A 17,401-nucleotide genomic window follows, 5' to 3' on the forward strand; every position below is an offset into this window, starting at 1 on the left:
GTCTACTACTGGGCCGGGGGTCACGCTGTAAACGCGCAGTAAACGCGCCTTCAATCCCTGTCTAGAGAGCACATAAGTCAGCTTCTCTAAGTGGAAGCGTTAAAAGGAGGATCACACACGCCCACACATCCTTGGCAGGATCGAAACAACACATTTCACAGGGTTCTGCCTTAGAGCCCTCTCTCTAAACGGAAGCACATTATCACACCCTGACGTTACACACCGTCTGGGCAAGTTCATCTCATATGGATGTTGACAATAAACATCTCAGAGCATCGTGTATGTCTTAACTCACAGAATGCACTGAAGCACAGAGGTAGGCAGAACCTAGTAAAACAGACTGAACACACAACAAAAAGAGGAGCAAATCTGAATTCCACCCCTGCTTCCAGGCACTGGGGAGGCAGGAGAAAGCAGCCTGGGAATGAGCTGCCGGGAGAAGAGTCCTTCACACGAGGAGGGCTCTGGCGACTGGAGAGAGAGCTAAAGGAGGAGGATCTAAAGTCGCAGACTTGCGGACTTGGAGGCTCTGTTTCCCACCTGCAGCCCTGTCTTGTTTGGTGCGACAGAGCAGCCCTGGAGCCGCTGCAGACCATCAGGTCCCAGGTCTGTTAGAGGGCCACCGCTGCCACCTCCTGGCCTTTCTCGGGAGTGCGCCGCGGGAACCAGCCCGCCAAGCCCGACCCCACGGAGAGGGGTCTGAGTGGGCTCTGGGAGTTGGTGATGGACAGGGAGGCCTGGCGTGCTGTGGTCCGTGGGGTCGCGAAGAGTCGGACACGACTGAACGACTGAACTGAGCTGAACTGAGCCCTGCCAGCTGAAACAGTCTTTACTCATTCACCCTTTGTTTAAGCACAGCTTTTTATTTTTTAAAAAAGCTGGGGATTCCCTGATGGCTCCGTGGTAAAGAATCTGCCTGCAATGCAGGAGGCGTGGGTTCGATCCCCAGGTCGGGAAGATCCCTTGGAGAGGTAAATGGCAACCCGCTCCAGTATCCTTGCCTGGGAAATCCCATGGACACAGGAAACTGGCGGGGTACAGACCATGGGGTCACAGAAAGTTGGACACGACTGAGCTGAAACGACATTCTGACCTCAAGTGTAAAAAACAGGTGCCTTGCATCTCTGACAAGGCACAGGGAGAAGCCTAGAACCCAGTCTTTAAAGTGGAACTGGCGGTTCTGCTTCTACAAAGATGGTTTCTATCCTGCAGGGGTAATCAGGACCGCACTCATGAACATGGACCGAGAAGCCAAAGAGAACTACGAGGTGATCGTCCAAGCCAAGGACATGGGGGGGCAGCTCGGAGGACTGGCGGGGACCACGACTGTCAACATCACCCTCTCAGATGTCAACGACAACCCACCCCGCTTCCCCCAGAGTGAGTACCCAACCGGCGAGAGTGTTGTGACGGAGGCGAGAGAGAGGCCGGTCTGAGTCCCTCTCTGAGTTCAATTATTCCCGGGTTCCTCTCTGACATTTATCATGCAGTTCTCACATCACCATTTCTGTCCTAAACCCAACTTCTCAGAGCACTAAGCCAGTGTTTCTCTACTTGTCACTATCGCTCCCTTTAGACCCTTTTTTCCTTGAGTGCCATGCCCTGATCACTCCCCTCATACAGTTAAATATTAAGCAAGAGGATGTTTTGGGTAGGGATGAACTTTATAGAGCCACAAACCACTGTCATATCTAAGATTTTTTTTCACCTCTCTCCAACAAGAATCGATTTTTTGAGAATGCATGCAGGGAGAGTAAGCCAAAGCTGGAGGTGAACACAGTGACCCCTCGATTCACAGCAGGTACTGAGCGCTTGCTTAGTAAGGGCCCTGGGCATGAGGGGCACAAGATTCTTGAAGCGAAGTGCCTGCCCTTGTGAAGCTGAAGTTCCACTTGGGAGTACACATACTGGTATTCATCAAAATGTAAGTGGGAAGCAGCATTTGCTGTGCCACCTGGTCAGTGCAGAATGACGCCTTCACAATAAACCAAGATGAGTCAAGACTTAATAAAAGGATGAGAGTTCAACCAGGTACTGAAGAATATAACGGAGTCAAACAGGAAAAAAAGAAAACATTCCTGAAGGGAGAAGCTGTTCATTCAATTTAAAAAATTTTGTTTTGAGCAGCATTCTAGTATGGGATATAAAGCCCTAGAAATAAAGCTGCAAATGTAATTTTATGTTCAAAGATCCCAAAAATGAAGACCTGCTCTTTTATTGATTCAAATGTTCCATGTCTAATGGAAGTCACTGCAAAGTTTTTGAGCAAGTGAGAGACATAAAGAAAGGCTACTTTGATAGCCACACAGACCACTGCCTGGCAGGAATGCACACTAGAAGCGGGAGAGTTTGGTAGGAGGCTTTTAGGATGGTCCAGATTTGAACTGATAAGAACGTAAGGAAATAGCGGAAGAAGTGGAATGGGACAAATAAGAAAACTTGGATTTCTACCTCTGATTTCTTGGCTAAGGGGAGGTGGAGTCAAAGATAACAATGATGTTCTAGGTCTGGACAACAGGGAAAAAGATTGTCCTAATGGGGGAAACAGAGGATGCCTAGCGGAACTAGTGGCAGGCAAAGAGGAAGACAAAGTCCGCCTTGAATATGAAGGGACAGCAGGACAATCAGGCTGAATTGAGAAAGGTGGAATATAGAGCTGTGACTGTGGGATGGAGACCGGGAATGAAGATGTGAATTTGAGAAGCGGATTCTAAAAGGGAGCAACTGGAGAAGTGCGAGCGGCAGACCCAATTCTGGGTGAAAGGCTCAGCCAGGAAATTCGGGTCAGCAGCAGCTGAGCTAAAGCTCGGCCAGGCCAGACCCTCTGCTGAAGAGCCACACTGCGGGCAAGCCATTTACCTTATCCGCGTAAACACGGGGATAAAATCCAAACGTTTGCATGCAGCTGGTATCCATAAAGTCCCCGTGGGATTTTGTGAAACCAAAGACAAGATACCAGGTGAGTATTTTACAAGGGATATGAACGAGGAGATTACTAAGCTGATGGGTTCTGCAGTTCAGAAGACGAGAGCATCATGAAACAGTTTATGAAAGGCCACATGGATTGGCTTCTTAACTGACCCGTCTGCTGACCCATCTTCACTCTTTCATGAATGGCTCTCACTGTGCGCACTAGACTACAGATGCTTGAACATCCCTGAACCAAACCCTGGCCTTGTAATCTGACACTGGGCAGTATCTCTGAGAAGGCAGAACGAGAAGAGCGAAGCTGTTACACAGTTCATATAGATTTGGACCTACTGTAGGAAAGGAATCCTGCTTTCCTTCTTTTTCACAAATATTATCACAACCGATTAGGGGTTGTTGACACAGTGACACACCTTCTATTTTATACTGAACAAGCTCAGTTACCTTTAATTTAACCAAATATAATGGAGTATCAAGACCTCAGGTTATTTGTTTCTAATATAATGCATTATGTATAGAAATTGGATGGACAAGATGTTTGTTTTGACACAGAACACCTAAATTTCCTGGAGAAAATTGTTTTTCCAAAACATGTTCTGCAGTAGCAAAGTCTGCTCGATCAACAACTTTGGAAGAGAACGCAAAGAGATCATGAAATCCAATCGCCTGCAGTTTAGCGCAGATATTAGCCATTTCCTGGCTCACGTCGGCAAAGAACAGGCATCGTTTCTCTTCCTGCGCAAGGGAGGCTGCTGAGCGCTGGCTGGGTGCCGTCAGCCCCCAGCTCAATGTGGGAAGGCAGCCCTCACCGCTCTCCCCACCCCCGACTTCCCAGGGTCACACCCCACAGCCTGCGATGCGTATGAGAACCAGAGGCACTGCAGACATATCGAAAATGTGGTTGTTTGATTGAGTCTTTAGTCATCCACACTATGACCGACAAAAGAGTGAGGAGCGCCAAAAAGCTGAGCCCGAGGGGAGGCAAGTTAATGAAAATACTACTCCGTGGAGATGAACATGAACTGAACAAGTGGATTCGGGGTATCAAGTGGAAAAGGCTCTGAGCTTCCCACACAGGTGAGACTCCTGAGGGTATTCTCTTTCAGAAAAAAGAACAAAAAGCATCAAGATATGTCCCTGAAGAAGCCGCCGGGGCGCAGGCCCCAGTGCAGACACCCTGATGGACGGACCGAGCGGAAGCCGGCAGAGCCGGGCTCTGCGGCCGGACCTTTTCTGCGGGCGCTGGTCAGCTCCGAACGTGGGCAGCTGGTCAGACAGGTGCTCAGCGTGCTGGCCCGGCCACAGGAAAATGTGTGCGTCTGAAACACAAACAGAATAAACGTGCACTTTGTGACCACAACAGCATTAACACTGGGGAACCAGTGCGTCAGGAAGGACTGAAAGACGGGAGCAAGGCGCCGCCTACCACCCCGGAGGCATGCACTGAGGTAAGCAGTATCTTTGCTTCTGTCCTGTCCTACTCCTAGGATTATGATGGACGTATTCTGGCCCCTCCTCGTCTGACATCCAGTGCAGGCTATGACCCAGTAACCTCTGCTTAGTCCTTTGGATCTCAGTCTTCTCATTGGTAAAACTCAAGTTTTAACTTTGGATGATGAAAAAGATGTTTTGCACAACGTGGCAGATGTGATGTGATACAGAGGAGGTGTTTTTTTGTGTAGTGACAGGTTACAAAAACTGCATGTTCTGACTTCTTCACAGAACACTACCAGATGAGTGTGTTGGAATCAGCTCCGGTTAGCTCCACTGTGGGGAGGGTGTTTGCCAAGGACTTGGACGAAGGAATCAACGCGGAGATGAAGTACACGATCGTGGATGGGGACGGGGCAGACGCGTTCGACATCAACACGGATCCCAACTTCCAAGTGGGCATCATAACCGTGAAGAAGGTAACTGAGCTCCTTCTTCTAAGTCATTTCAGGGGAGCCCTTGAGCGTGCGTGAAATATTAGTAAGAACTGTCATATTGTTAATAGAATTGCTTTAAATCCTCTGATAAACACGTTCCTATCATTAAGGAAAAAAAAACGTCCTGGACTTTCCTGGCAGTCCAGCGGTTAAGACTCCAACTTACAAGGGCGTGCACCGGCTCAGCTGCTCAGTCCGTCCGACTCTTGGCGACCCCACGGACTGTAGCCCGCCGGGCTCCTCTGTCCATGGGATTAGCCCAGCCAAGAACACTTGCCCGGGTTGCCATTTCCTTCTCCAGGGGATCGTCCCAATTCAGGGATCTATCTACCCACATCTCCTGTGTCTCCTGCATTGGCAGGCGGGTTCTTTACCACTGGCGCCAGTCACCTGGGAAGCCCCAGGGCAAGGCGTGCGGATTCAGTCCCTGTTCAGGGACCTAAGAACCTGTGTGCTGCACATCAAGGCCAAAAACACAGACAAAACAACAACAAAGAAAACCCCTTACTCCTTTTGTTCACATGTAAACACTGGCCATGTCATCGTTTTACAGGAAGGGTACCAAGCCATGATAAAAATATAAACATGTCACTTCTCCTAGCTCGTTACTTCAGTTCAGTTCAGTCGCTCAGTTGTGTCTGGCTCTTTGTGACCCCATGGACTGCAGCACGCCAGGCCTCCCTGTCCATCATCAACTCCAGGAGTTTACTCAAACTCATGTGATCGAGTCAGTGATGCCATCCAACTATCTCATCCTCTGTCATCCCCTTCTCCTCCTGCTCTCAATCTTTCCCAGCATCAGGGTCTTTTCAAATGAGTCAGTTTTTTCATCAGGTGGCCAAAATAATGGAGTTTCAGCTTCAGTGTCAGTCCTTCCAATGGATATTCAGGACTGATTTTCTTTAGGATGGACTGGTTGCACCTCCTTGCAGTACAAGGGACTCTCAAGTCTTCTCCAACACCACAGTTCAAAAGCATCAATTCTTCAGCGCTCAGCTTTCTTTTGGTCCATAGCTTTGACTAGACAGACCTTTGTTGGCAAAGTAATGTCTGTGCTTTTTAATATGCTATCTAGGTTGGTCATAGCTTTTCTTCCCAGGAGCAAGCATCTTTCATGGCTGCAGTCACCATCTGCAGTAATTTTGGAGCCCAAGACAAAATGTGGTCCACTGAAAAAGGGAATGGCAAACCACTTCAGTATTTTTGCCTTGAGAACCCCATGAACAGCATGAAAAAGCTCACTACTTAGCCACTTAAAAAACTGTCATGGCTTAATTCCCTCATAATATTAATGACTTAACCAATATCTGCATTTGAATAACCTCATTTTTACCACAGTATACTATAAATAACAATAAAGCAAGCTATCCTATTATTATTAATCAATAAATAAAACAGGCAGGGATTTTTAAACTGCTACTTAAAGACTCACGGATGCTAATTAGACTTGGAAAGGCTTTATCAAACATAGCTGCTGAGTGATGCCACAATTTGAAACTCTCTGCTTCATAGTAAGTTAATACATTTCCTAAATGTAAGCTATCAATTCTGTGGCATAAAGCACATATGTATATACTCAGCTGAAAGACAGAACTTAATAAAATTGAAGTTTTAACATCCTAAATATATCTGATAAATTAATTCAAAAAAGTATTGGTTTAATCTTCCTTTTCTTCTATTTCAAATACACTTTAAAATTCAAGGTATTTTAAATTATTTCTTCAATAAACATTTGTTGAGTGCCTACCTATGTGCCAGGCACTGTATTTAATATAGAAAGTAAATAAAATGACCAAAAGACCCTGCCTTCTTGAAATTTACATTCTATGAGGGGAAGAAGACTATCACAATAGCAAGTGAGTCAATGAGGCAGTGAATCAGAAAGCAGCAAGTGCAGTGCAGGAGGGGGTGAGGGCAGAAGAGCCAGCACGACTTCAGATTTAACTTCAGGCTTGGGGCTGGCCTCACACAGAAGTGACATTTATGCAAAGATTTAAAGTGGGCAAAGTCGGGGTGTCGCTGGTTGTCCAGTGGCTGAGATTCTGTGTTCCCAATGTAGAGATCCCTGGTCAGGGAACTAGATCCCACGTACTGCAACCAAAGGTCCCGTAGGCCACAACCAGGACCAGGGACAGCCAAATGACTAAATATATATTAAAAAAAGAAGAAGAAGAAGAAGAAGTAGGCAGAGTTACAGCATGGAGCTGGGCAGATTGACGATGCACAGCCCTAGGAGGAGCCCATGAGTGACTCTCAGTGAGAACCATACACGGCAGCCCTGCGCACAAGGGAACGGGTACGTAAAGAGTTCCGGACGAAGAGACAGTCAGAGCACGACCCTGAGGTGGACTCCGCCCGGCGGGTCTCGAGAACAGAAGGCGCTTTCTAAGGTCCGAGAGGGACTCCAGGAGGAGATGAGGCCAGAAAAGGAGCAAGGCGGCTGGACGGTGTTAGGGCCGTGTGTGCAGATGGCAGGACGCTGGGTGTTCATCTGACTGAAGTGCAAAACTGGAGGATTTTACCAGATGAGTGACATCACTGGACTTCTACTATGAAATGATTACTGTGTAATCTGTGTTGGGAAAAGACCATAAGGGGGCAAGAATGGAAACAGGGACACCAGCTGGGATGCTACTGTGATAATCCAGGTAAGAGAGGATGATGCCTTGGTCTAGGGTGTTGGGAATGGAGGCAGTGAGAAGCGGTCAGAATCTGAATATATTTTGAAAGTAGGACTAACAGTCCTCCTCTTTTTCTTTCACATCCTCAGTCAAACTGTTAGGAAGAAATGAGGAGTCAGTTGAGCAACAAAAAGAATAGAGCTGGCACTAAGTGAGATGGGGAAATACTGGGACTCAGTGCTGGGCATGTTGCATTTGCAGTGTCCATCAGACACCTAAGTGGAGATATACAGTCGCTGTTGGTTATAGGAGTCTGGAACGTGGAGAAGAGTTCTGAGTGAGAAATATAAATTTGAGAGTCCTAAATGGTACTTAAAGCAAGTAAAAAAAATAATAATATGCCAAGGGATTGAGCATCTCTAGAGAAGACAGCAGTGAAGTAAGCCCTGTGGCGCCCCTTGGTGAGGTCAGGGAGGGCAAAGACAAGCAAGGAGACTGAGGCGGAGAGACCAGACAAGCAGAGGGAAATCAGGAGACTGTGCTGTCCTGGGCGGCAGGGAGACACTTTCCAAGAGAACAGTGACTGCCTGCGATAAAGGCTGCTAAAGGACATAGAAGAATACTGAAAATCAGTCACAGACTTCAGGAACCTGGAGATCATTGATGACCCTGACAAAACCAATGAAGTCATAACAGACTGTGGCATGAATTAATGTATTTAATAACAACCTTATTCTATACTGTTCCATAGAGCTGAGTTAACGCTGCTTTAGAAGGGAAGAAGAGAAGAGTTCACATGTTTGTCCTGTATTTACTGAAAGTGCAGTCAAGTACAGCAAAAGAACAGATATATCCAGCGTTCCTCCAACCAGAAATCTTTGTAACAGGCACACAATGACCTCAAAACTGTGCAAAATGCTGACATTAATTTTGGTATCATCATATAAATTTGGATATAATTTAAATATTGGTTTATTTTATTCATATTCTTTGAGGATTAATAAAAAATTATAAAAGGTCATTAGAAATAATAATACAAAGTCATCATATGATAAGATTAAGAACGCTACCCTATTATGTCAGTCAGTTCAGTTGCTCAGGCATGTCCAACTCTTTGCAACCCCATGGACTGCAGCACGCCAGGCCTCCCTGTCCTTTACCGTCTCCCAGAGCTTGCTCAAACTCAGGTCCATTGAGTCGGTGATGCCATCCAACCATCTCATCCTCTGTTTTCCCTTTCTCCTCCTGCCCTCAGTCTTTCCCAGCATCAGGGTCTTTTCAAATGAGTCAGTTCTTCGCATCAGGTGGCCAAAGTGTTGGAGCTTCAGCTTCAGCATCAGTACTTGCAATGAATATTCAGGACTGATTTCCTTTAGGATGGACTGGTTGGATCTCCTTGCAGTCCGAGGGACTCTCAAGAGCCTTCTCCAACACCACAGTTCAAAAGCATCAATTCTCCGGCGCTCAGCTTTCTTTATGGTCCAACTTCACATCCATATATGATTTTTGGAAAAACCATAGGTTTGACTAGACAGACCATTGTTGGCAAAGTAATGTCTCTGCTTTTTAATATGCTGTCTAGGCTTGTCATAGCTTTTCTTCCAAGGAACAAGTGTCTAATTTCATGGCTGCAGTCACCATCTGATTGCAGTGATTTTGGAGCCCAAAAAATAAAGTGTCTCACTATTTCCATTGTTTCCCCATCTATTTGCCATGAAGTTATGGGACTGGATGTCATGATCTTAGTTTTCGAATGTTGAGTTTTAAGCCAGCTTTTTCACTCTCCTCTTTCACTTTCATCAAGAAGCTCTTTAGCTCTTCTTTGCTGTCTGCCATAAGGGTGGTGTCATCTCTATATCTGAGGTTATTGATATTTCTCCTGGCAATCTTGATTCCAGCTTGTGCTTCATCCAGCCCAGCGTTTCGCATGATGTACTCTGCATATAAATTAAATAACAGGGTGACAATATACATTCTTGACGTACTTCTTTCCCAATTTGGAACCAGTCTTTTGTTCCAGTCTTCAGTTCTAATTGTTTCTTCTTGACCTGCATACAGATTTCTCAGGAGGCAGGTCAGATGGTCTGGTATTCCCATCTCTTGAAGAATTTTACAGTTTGCTGTGATCTACACAGTCAAAGGCTTTGGTGTAATCAATAAAGCATAAGTAGATGTTTTTCTGGAATTCTCTCGCTTTTTCAATGATCCAATGGGTGTTGGCAATATGATCTCTGGTTCCCCCTATGGGGCATGCCTCAAGTTATAAATTAATAATATATTGCTTACCATGACTGATAACTATCAACAAGGTAAAAGTTCAGAGTTTTGGATAATTATTGTCTAAGGCAAAAATTATCTTTAAAAAATTAAGCAATCAAAAACAGAACCCTTGAGGTTTCAGTATATTTTAAATTTTATATCTTAAAATAATATTTAAGTCAACTCTTTGTGATCCCATGGACTGTAGCCCACCAGGCTCCTCTGTCCATGGATTTCCCAGGCAAGAACACTGGAGTGTGTTGCCACTTCCTCCTCCAGGGGGTCTTCCTGACCCGTGGATAGAAGCCCCAGCTCCTGCACTGTGGGCACATTCTTCACCATCTTCTGCATTACAGCAGAGCCACCAGGGAAGCCCCCTTAATAATAATAATTAATTTATATCAAATTAATTTATATCAAATTATTAGAATATATCTTAGACCTTACTGTAAGCCATTAGTTTAAAAAATATTAACTATTACAATTTTGTATAAAACAAGGCTGGTCACAGTGGTACGGCTCTATCTAAAAGGAATCTCAAAATGTCGCTTCTCCAGCTCCCTTACCTGGAGACAAGATTAAATCTCATAAGACAGAATACTGTCTTTCATTGTCATTGCTAAAATTATATCTATGTTTAACCAAAATATTTATCAGTTTTGCCAAGGTCACTTGGATTTCTCTTCTGAACTTACGAGGTGTCAGAAAATTGAATTAGGAAAGAGGTCAATAAGTTGAGTAGATGGATAAGTCAAATATAATAAATACTTTAGAGGCTATTGACTAATCAACCTATACTTTTGGAACAATAGTCACTCAGATGCTCATTCCACACCCATCTTCCTACTTTATCATTAATAATGTCATGTGAAATTGAAACAAAAGTTCTGTTTTTGATTTATTTCTCTCAGGCCTATTATTTATCTAAAATAGCACATACTTTTTCAAAAAGCGAAATTAAGTTGAATTTACAGAATCGGATCTTCATAAAGCCACACTGATTACTACTCAGTACCTTGGGTCTTTTTGGTGTTCAAGTAATCAGTCAATTGATTTTCAGTCTCTTAATTTAAATGCTTCAAAGATAACTTGAGATATATAATTTTCAGAATATTCTTTATTCTATGTATGAGCATGATCTTATGGCTTCAGTGTGTCTTCCATCTTCCAGCATTCAATAAACAACTGTTTCTAGTCCACTCCCCTCTTAAGCCACAAAGCAGAAAACTTTTGTATTTTATCAAATCTAAGGTGCCATGAATTCTCATCACTGTTTTAGATATCACTTTAAAAAGAAAAAAAATTCTGCTAGTTTTAATGGTGCAACGCTTTCTTATTCCTCGGTTTGTAGTCACCGGGAAAGCTCTTGCAAACACAGGCATATTTGCTTCACTAACATCAGCTTTATTCCCTGCTGTTGCTTCCATGTCATTTTGCCTACACAACAACTTTTGTCTCAATGTTGAATCATAATACAATCTTTTTAAAAATATTTTAGAAGGCAGCAAAATTCAACACATATTACCAACACATGCAGAACTCAAATGAAGTACAGCATTGATGACTTTGACCAGGTTTAGCCAGCATAGACGCTGACAACTACATCCTGCCTCCTACAGAAGTTACAGGGTGCCATCAATTGCAGAAGCAATTCTATATCCAAAATGTCAAAATATGAAAAAATTTATATCGTTCAATCACTAAAATATAGCAATAAAACATCTGTATGTATCGCCACTCAACTAGTACATGTTAATACGTTGACAAACTTTTGCACTACACAAGGTAACAACATTTTGGGGTTTCAGGCCCTCCTGAGGCCCTGGGGAATAAAAATCTGACTATATCATTGTCTTTGCCCTTTAATATCATGAAGGCAACTAACACAGAAAGAAATATTTATAATACGAAATAAGAAGAACCGTAATGGAAGTAAGACAAAGTGTTGTGGGAGAAGAAGAGGGAATGATTAATTCTGCTTAGAGGAACTGCATTACTATTTTCTGACATAATTTTCATTACTCAGTTTTCAAGGATACAATGACTTCTTTTTATGTGCTCTGACTCCAAGAAATTTCCTGAATTTAACTAGAGGTATCAGACATTTCTACTCTCTGACTTACTATTTAAATATGTAAAAACAAGTATAAAAACTTTTCAAGACAGAAATGTCAAACTCATGTATCAATTATGGGCAATTTAAAGTTTAAGGTATTAAGGCAATGTTTTCTTTAAATCTTAAGCAATAAAATTACTTAAGGGATACAATAATATTAAATCATATAAAAATAACTAAGTAACTTATTTGGGCTTCCCTTGTGGCTCAGCTGGTAAAGAATCTGCCTGCAATGAGGGAGACCTGGGTTCGATCCCTAGGTTGGGAAGATCCCCTGGAGAAGGGAAAAGCTACCCACCCCAGTATTCTGGCCTGGAGAATTCCACGGACTGTATAGTCCATGGGGTCACAAAGAGCTGGAAAGGACTGAGCAACTTTCACGTCACTTCACTTCAAGTAAGTTATTTAAAAAGAAACTTTAAAAATAATTAAAAACTCACTGTAGTCTTTCAACAGACAGTACTAGAAAAATTGGATGTCTGATGTATGTATCTAAAAAAAAACAAAAAGAGAACCATGATTCATACCTATAAAAAGAAATTTAGATGATCTACCTAAATATAAAAAACTAAACTATAAAATTTCTAGAAGAAAATATAGGAGAAAACCTCGTGACCCTGATTTCTTAGATATGACACCAAAACCCCAATCTACAAAATAAAGTGATACATGAGATTTTACAAAATTAAGAGTTTCTTCTCATCACTGATAAAAGAATGAAGAAATAAATCACAGATTGAGAAAAAATATTTGCAAATCCCTGTCTGATAAAGGACTGTAACATAAAATACATAAAGAACTCTTCAAGAAGATATAAAGATGCTCAACATCATTTGGTATTAGGGAAATGCAAATTGAAACCACCATGATACCGCTTCACATCCACTAGGATGCTAACATCAGAAAAACTGACAGAACCAAGTGACGGCAAGGATGTGGAGCAGGGAGAACTCTCATGCGTTCCTGGTGGGAATGCAAAATGGGACGGCCGCTGTGAAAGCTGGTTTGGGAGTTTCGTATAAAGTTAGAAATATACTTGCCACGTACTCCTGCCATCCCACTCCAAGGCATTCACCCAAAGGAAACGAAAACCTACGCTTCCACACAAACCTGTCTACAAATGTTCACAGTGGCTTCATTCATAGCTGTCAGAAACTGGGAACACCATCCTCCACTGAAGGATGGATAAGCTGCAGTACATCCATATAATGGGTCTTCCCAACCCAGGGATCAAACCCAGGTCTCTTATATCTCCTACATTGGTAGGTGGGTTCTTTACCGCTAGCACCATCTGGGAAACCCATATAATGGAAGACTACTTGGCAATAAAAGGGACAAAACTCCATGTTCACAAAGACATGGATGAATCTCAAATGCATAAGCTAAGTGAAAGAAACCAGACTCAAAAGACTACATACCGAAAGACTGCATCTATGTGAAATCCTGTAATGGGGACACAAGGTGGACCAGTCGGTGCCAGGGGTGGGATCTGACCACAAAGCAGCACTGGTCAGGAGGTGACGGGGTGACGGGACTGCTCTGTATCTTAATTATCACAGGAAACGCATACATGACTATATGCATTTCTCAAAACTTGCAAAACGTTACACTAAAACAGGTGCATTTTAAGGTATATAAGTCACATCTTTTTATGAAATTCATGCCAAATTAGAAAAATGACTTAAAATTACAGAAACAACATATTCTGCCTAGCTCAAACCTAACATAAACAATCAGTGTCCACTTTGGGTTACTTCTACATAGGGATAGAATTCTGAAAGAATTCAATGTATTAATAAATTACCAGGAAATACAGATGTTTAGACTTAAAAGAGTAACATAAATAGAATAAATTGGTAAATCTATTCCACCAGATTTATGGAAACCTGAGTGGCAGATTTTCCTGTTTATGAAAACCCTGTCTTTTGACTAGGAATTTTGGAGGCAAGGAGGCTGGTAGGAACGGCTACTTGGTTCAGATGGAAACGGTGGACTCTAAGAAACAAAGAGTACAACCTATGGTGCTAAGTAAATACAGAACAGTGATAAATCAACAACAGCAACAAAATAAACAAAAATCTTTTTGTTAGAATTTGAAAATAATAAATTTAGTTAAAGCAATTCCTCCTGCTATTTGTTTCTCAAAAGCAAACTAGTTGCTTAAATAGACACTTGCCTCTTTCTAACATGAAATGTGCTGACATGCAGCATATTTTATGAAAAAAAAAAAAAATGGCAAAGTTACCATGTAAGCTGACATGTGACTTTTCAGCTTTAGGAACTGCTTTTCTATCCTCTGCAATTATTGTATAGAATTGAATTTCCCTGATTCTTGAAATTATTAATGATATTTTAAGGTGTTGCTTAAAACTTTTATACATTTTTGTCAGTTTAAAAGAAAAAAACATAAATGAATTATTCTTAAAAGAGATAGCATTCAAGTCTACTTTGTGCCTTGAAGTGCTGTATTTATTTTGACATAAAATATTCTGAAGGTAGAGAGTGAGATCCAAAAAAGGAAACACCAAAGAAGCTATATGTCATGACATGGGATTTTATTAGACAAAGTTAAACTTTTGTGGATGAGCCCTGAATGAGGAATCTAAAAGTCCTTAGCAGCGTTTCCACCCTGACACGGACAACCACATCAGCTTCAACCAGTCTCTAGCTCTCTGAGACTGTTTCTTTAACTATAAAATGAGGCGCTCGATCAGGTTTTTAAAAGAGATTGTCTATGATAAACTAAACACACAAATATTGATCTGACACAATGCACTAAGAACCTTCATGAGGTGTTTATTGATAGTTTCTTAGAAAAGATCACTATTGCCTCTGTCCTTAAGAATATTTTTTAAGGGAGAAAGCAGAGAAGCTTAGACCTCAGTTGCTTGGATATACTGAAAAAGAACTCGAACTCGCTCTTAATTATCATGACACCTTTTCAAATGAACAAGTCTTTCTAACAATGACCGTGGAGATTACAGAGTAGACAGGTCAAAGTCAGCCTTGCTCAGGGTGCAGTGGCTTTCTTCATCAGTAGGCTGGCTTGCTTTACTATCTCTAAAGCATCTACCATCCACATTACTTTCTTTACCCAAATTGTTGAAACTGCAAGAACCATGGAACAAAAGGAGAATTTCTGCTTATTTTCCTCTTGTCTCTTTCCCACCATTTTAATGCATTTGGGAAACTACCTGCCAGCGATCAGTATCATCCATCCTTTAGAACCTTGACATATATGCTCCTAACTAAGCAGTCTTCCTGTCCTTACTTTTCAGCCCCTCAGTTTTGAGAGAAAGAAAAGCTATACCTTAAAAGTGGAGGGAGCCAACCCTCACCTCGAGATGCGGTTTCTGAACCTGGGCCCATTTCAAGACACAACCACGGTGCACATCAGTGTGGAAGATGTGGATGAGCCCCCTGTGTTTGACCCTGGCTTTTATTTTGTGGAGGTACCTGAAGATGTGGCGATTGGGACAACCATACAGATCGTTTCTGCCAAGGACCCAGATGTGACCAACAACTCAATCAGGTTTTTCCGCACATTTCACCTTTGCCTTATTTCCGAGAATCTGCCCTTGATTCTAATTTTCTAGCACTTTTTCTTTTGCTTCTTCCACCTCTGGAGACTCTTTCTTTAAATGCTTTTTTTCTTAAATGACATGAACTTTTCATATTGTTTAGAAGTGAAGTGTCATTATGACTACAACTCCCTGTCAACTGGTTCAGCAACACACATACACACACCCCTCAGTGCTCAGTCGTGGCCTTACTGATATTTAGGGGTAGATAATTTTTTGTTGAGGGGGATATCATATACATTTTACAATGTTTAGCAGCATCTCTGGCCTCTACCTCCTAGAAAAAAACCATAGCATTCCCTGAGTTGTAACAATCTATAAAGTCTGACTCTTTGCACACCCCACAGACTGTAGCCCACCAGGCTCCCCTGTCCATGGGATTCTCCAGGCAAGAATACTGGAGTGGACTGCCATTCCCTTAGGCTCCAGGGGATCTTCCCAACTTAGGGATCAAACCTACATCTCCTTTGTCTCCTGCACTGCAAGCGGATTCTTTACCCACTAAGCCATCAGGGAAGCCCCCAAAAAAGACCCCAGATGTTGTCAAATAGACACATAGATATCAAAGCATTAAAAATTGTTGAATCTTAGTGGTGAATATAACAGTGATTGTTATACACTCTTAATTTTTGTGAACCTTTGACATTTTTACTTTAAAAATGGAAAAAATAACACATATAAACACATATTTCCATATATTACAGAAAGAACAGACATAGAAAACTCCCACCGTTGTCAACAGCTTTGATGCCATGTAGACTGACTTTCTATTGCAAACCCACAAATCAGCCTCTCCAAAGTATGTTTTGAACATCAAGTTTCCAACCTAGATGCTTCCCCTTGAAGAGCAGGCAAAGAGCTCCTCTTATAGCCACGGCCACTTCCTATCGACCCTGGAACCAAAGAGCAAACAGCTGGTGAACAGGTTGACACTTCAACCTTCCAGAGCAACTGCCAAGCCTCTGAAAGTTGACACAAAAGATCAGGGCTCCCAGGCTGTTTGAGGCCATCTGTCATGTTAATTGTCGAAAGCCACACAAATGGATCTCGGGCGTTAGCACAGAGCACACAGTTTAAAAACACCTCAATTTGTCAGAGGCCTTTTCTGTCAGCTGCTTACTTCCCTCACCTGGTGCCATTTTGGAGGAAAATGTACTTCTGCCATTTAATAAAAACGATTCTCTCCTGAGATTAACATTAGTGGGGGAAATCTGCTTCCTCTAACCAAGTAGCAAACATTTTACATTTTCAGGCATTAAAATGGCTAAATAATCTTGTTTCAATTCTGATACTTGATTTTTAGTAGGCAACAAATCTTTATAAGTTAGGACAATTTTATAGAAGTGATAGTTCAACCTTAAGCTTTTTAAGCTTAAGATGGGAAGAAGTTAGTTAAATCGTATTGTCCCCCAAAAAACAACATAAATGAAAACAATTCTACTATAAATTTATATTTGTAAACAAATATTACATTTATGTCAAAAGTCAAGAATACATGTGTATCTTCTAACTGTGGGGACAACTTTAGAGAATAAAACTTTATGGAGGGAAAATACTTGAAATAAAACAAGAACAGTTTGAAAAACTCAAATCCTGTTTCTAAAAGTCAATGAGAATATTCAGTGGATAATTCCACATCTTTTTTCCAGATTCTGATGCTATAGACTCCTGAGTTGTAGGCACTGGAAATTTGGTTTTGTCAAGAGTCACTCTACTAAGTGACAAGCAAGAGACAGAAAGCAGTCAGGAACTAAGGAAATTCACACACACCCACACACACACCCCTAGCATGAACTTGCATTATCTAGGACTAAGGTCATCATCTCAACACATATCTAGGAAGGAAAGAGAAATACCAGCAGACCCAGATCCACTGCAGGCATGGAGCAGGAGGTACACAGCATGAGGAAACCTGTCTGGCTAACAGAAACTGCTGCTTCAGGTGATAAGCTGCTGAAAACCATCAGT

The 17,401-nt window shown here is 42.2% G+C and overlaps 1 protein-coding gene across 1 annotated transcript in view; it reads left to right on the forward strand.

Moving 5' to 3' along the window:
• The window catches only part of CDH20 (cadherin 20), a gene marked incomplete at its 5' end in the record, with an annotated part of 52,356 nt that overhangs the window by 12,188 nt on the left and 22,767 nt on the right, over positions 1–17,401 (forward strand). Inside the window, 3 exons of the mRNA XM_065934998.1 lie at positions 1,213–1,380; positions 4,651–4,838; positions 15,131–15,384. Of these exons, the coding sequence (XP_065791070.1) occupies positions 1,213–1,380; positions 4,651–4,838; positions 15,131–15,384 (610 nt within the window). The remainder of the gene's footprint in view (positions 1–1,212; positions 1,381–4,650; positions 4,839–15,130; positions 15,385–17,401) is intronic.

The sequence above is a fragment of the Muntiacus reevesi genome, chromosome 4, assembly GCF_963930625.1.
Source record: "Muntiacus reevesi chromosome 4, mMunRee1.1, whole genome shotgun sequence".
Classification (NCBI taxonomy): Eukaryota; Metazoa; Chordata; class Mammalia; order Artiodactyla; family Cervidae; genus Muntiacus; species Muntiacus reevesi.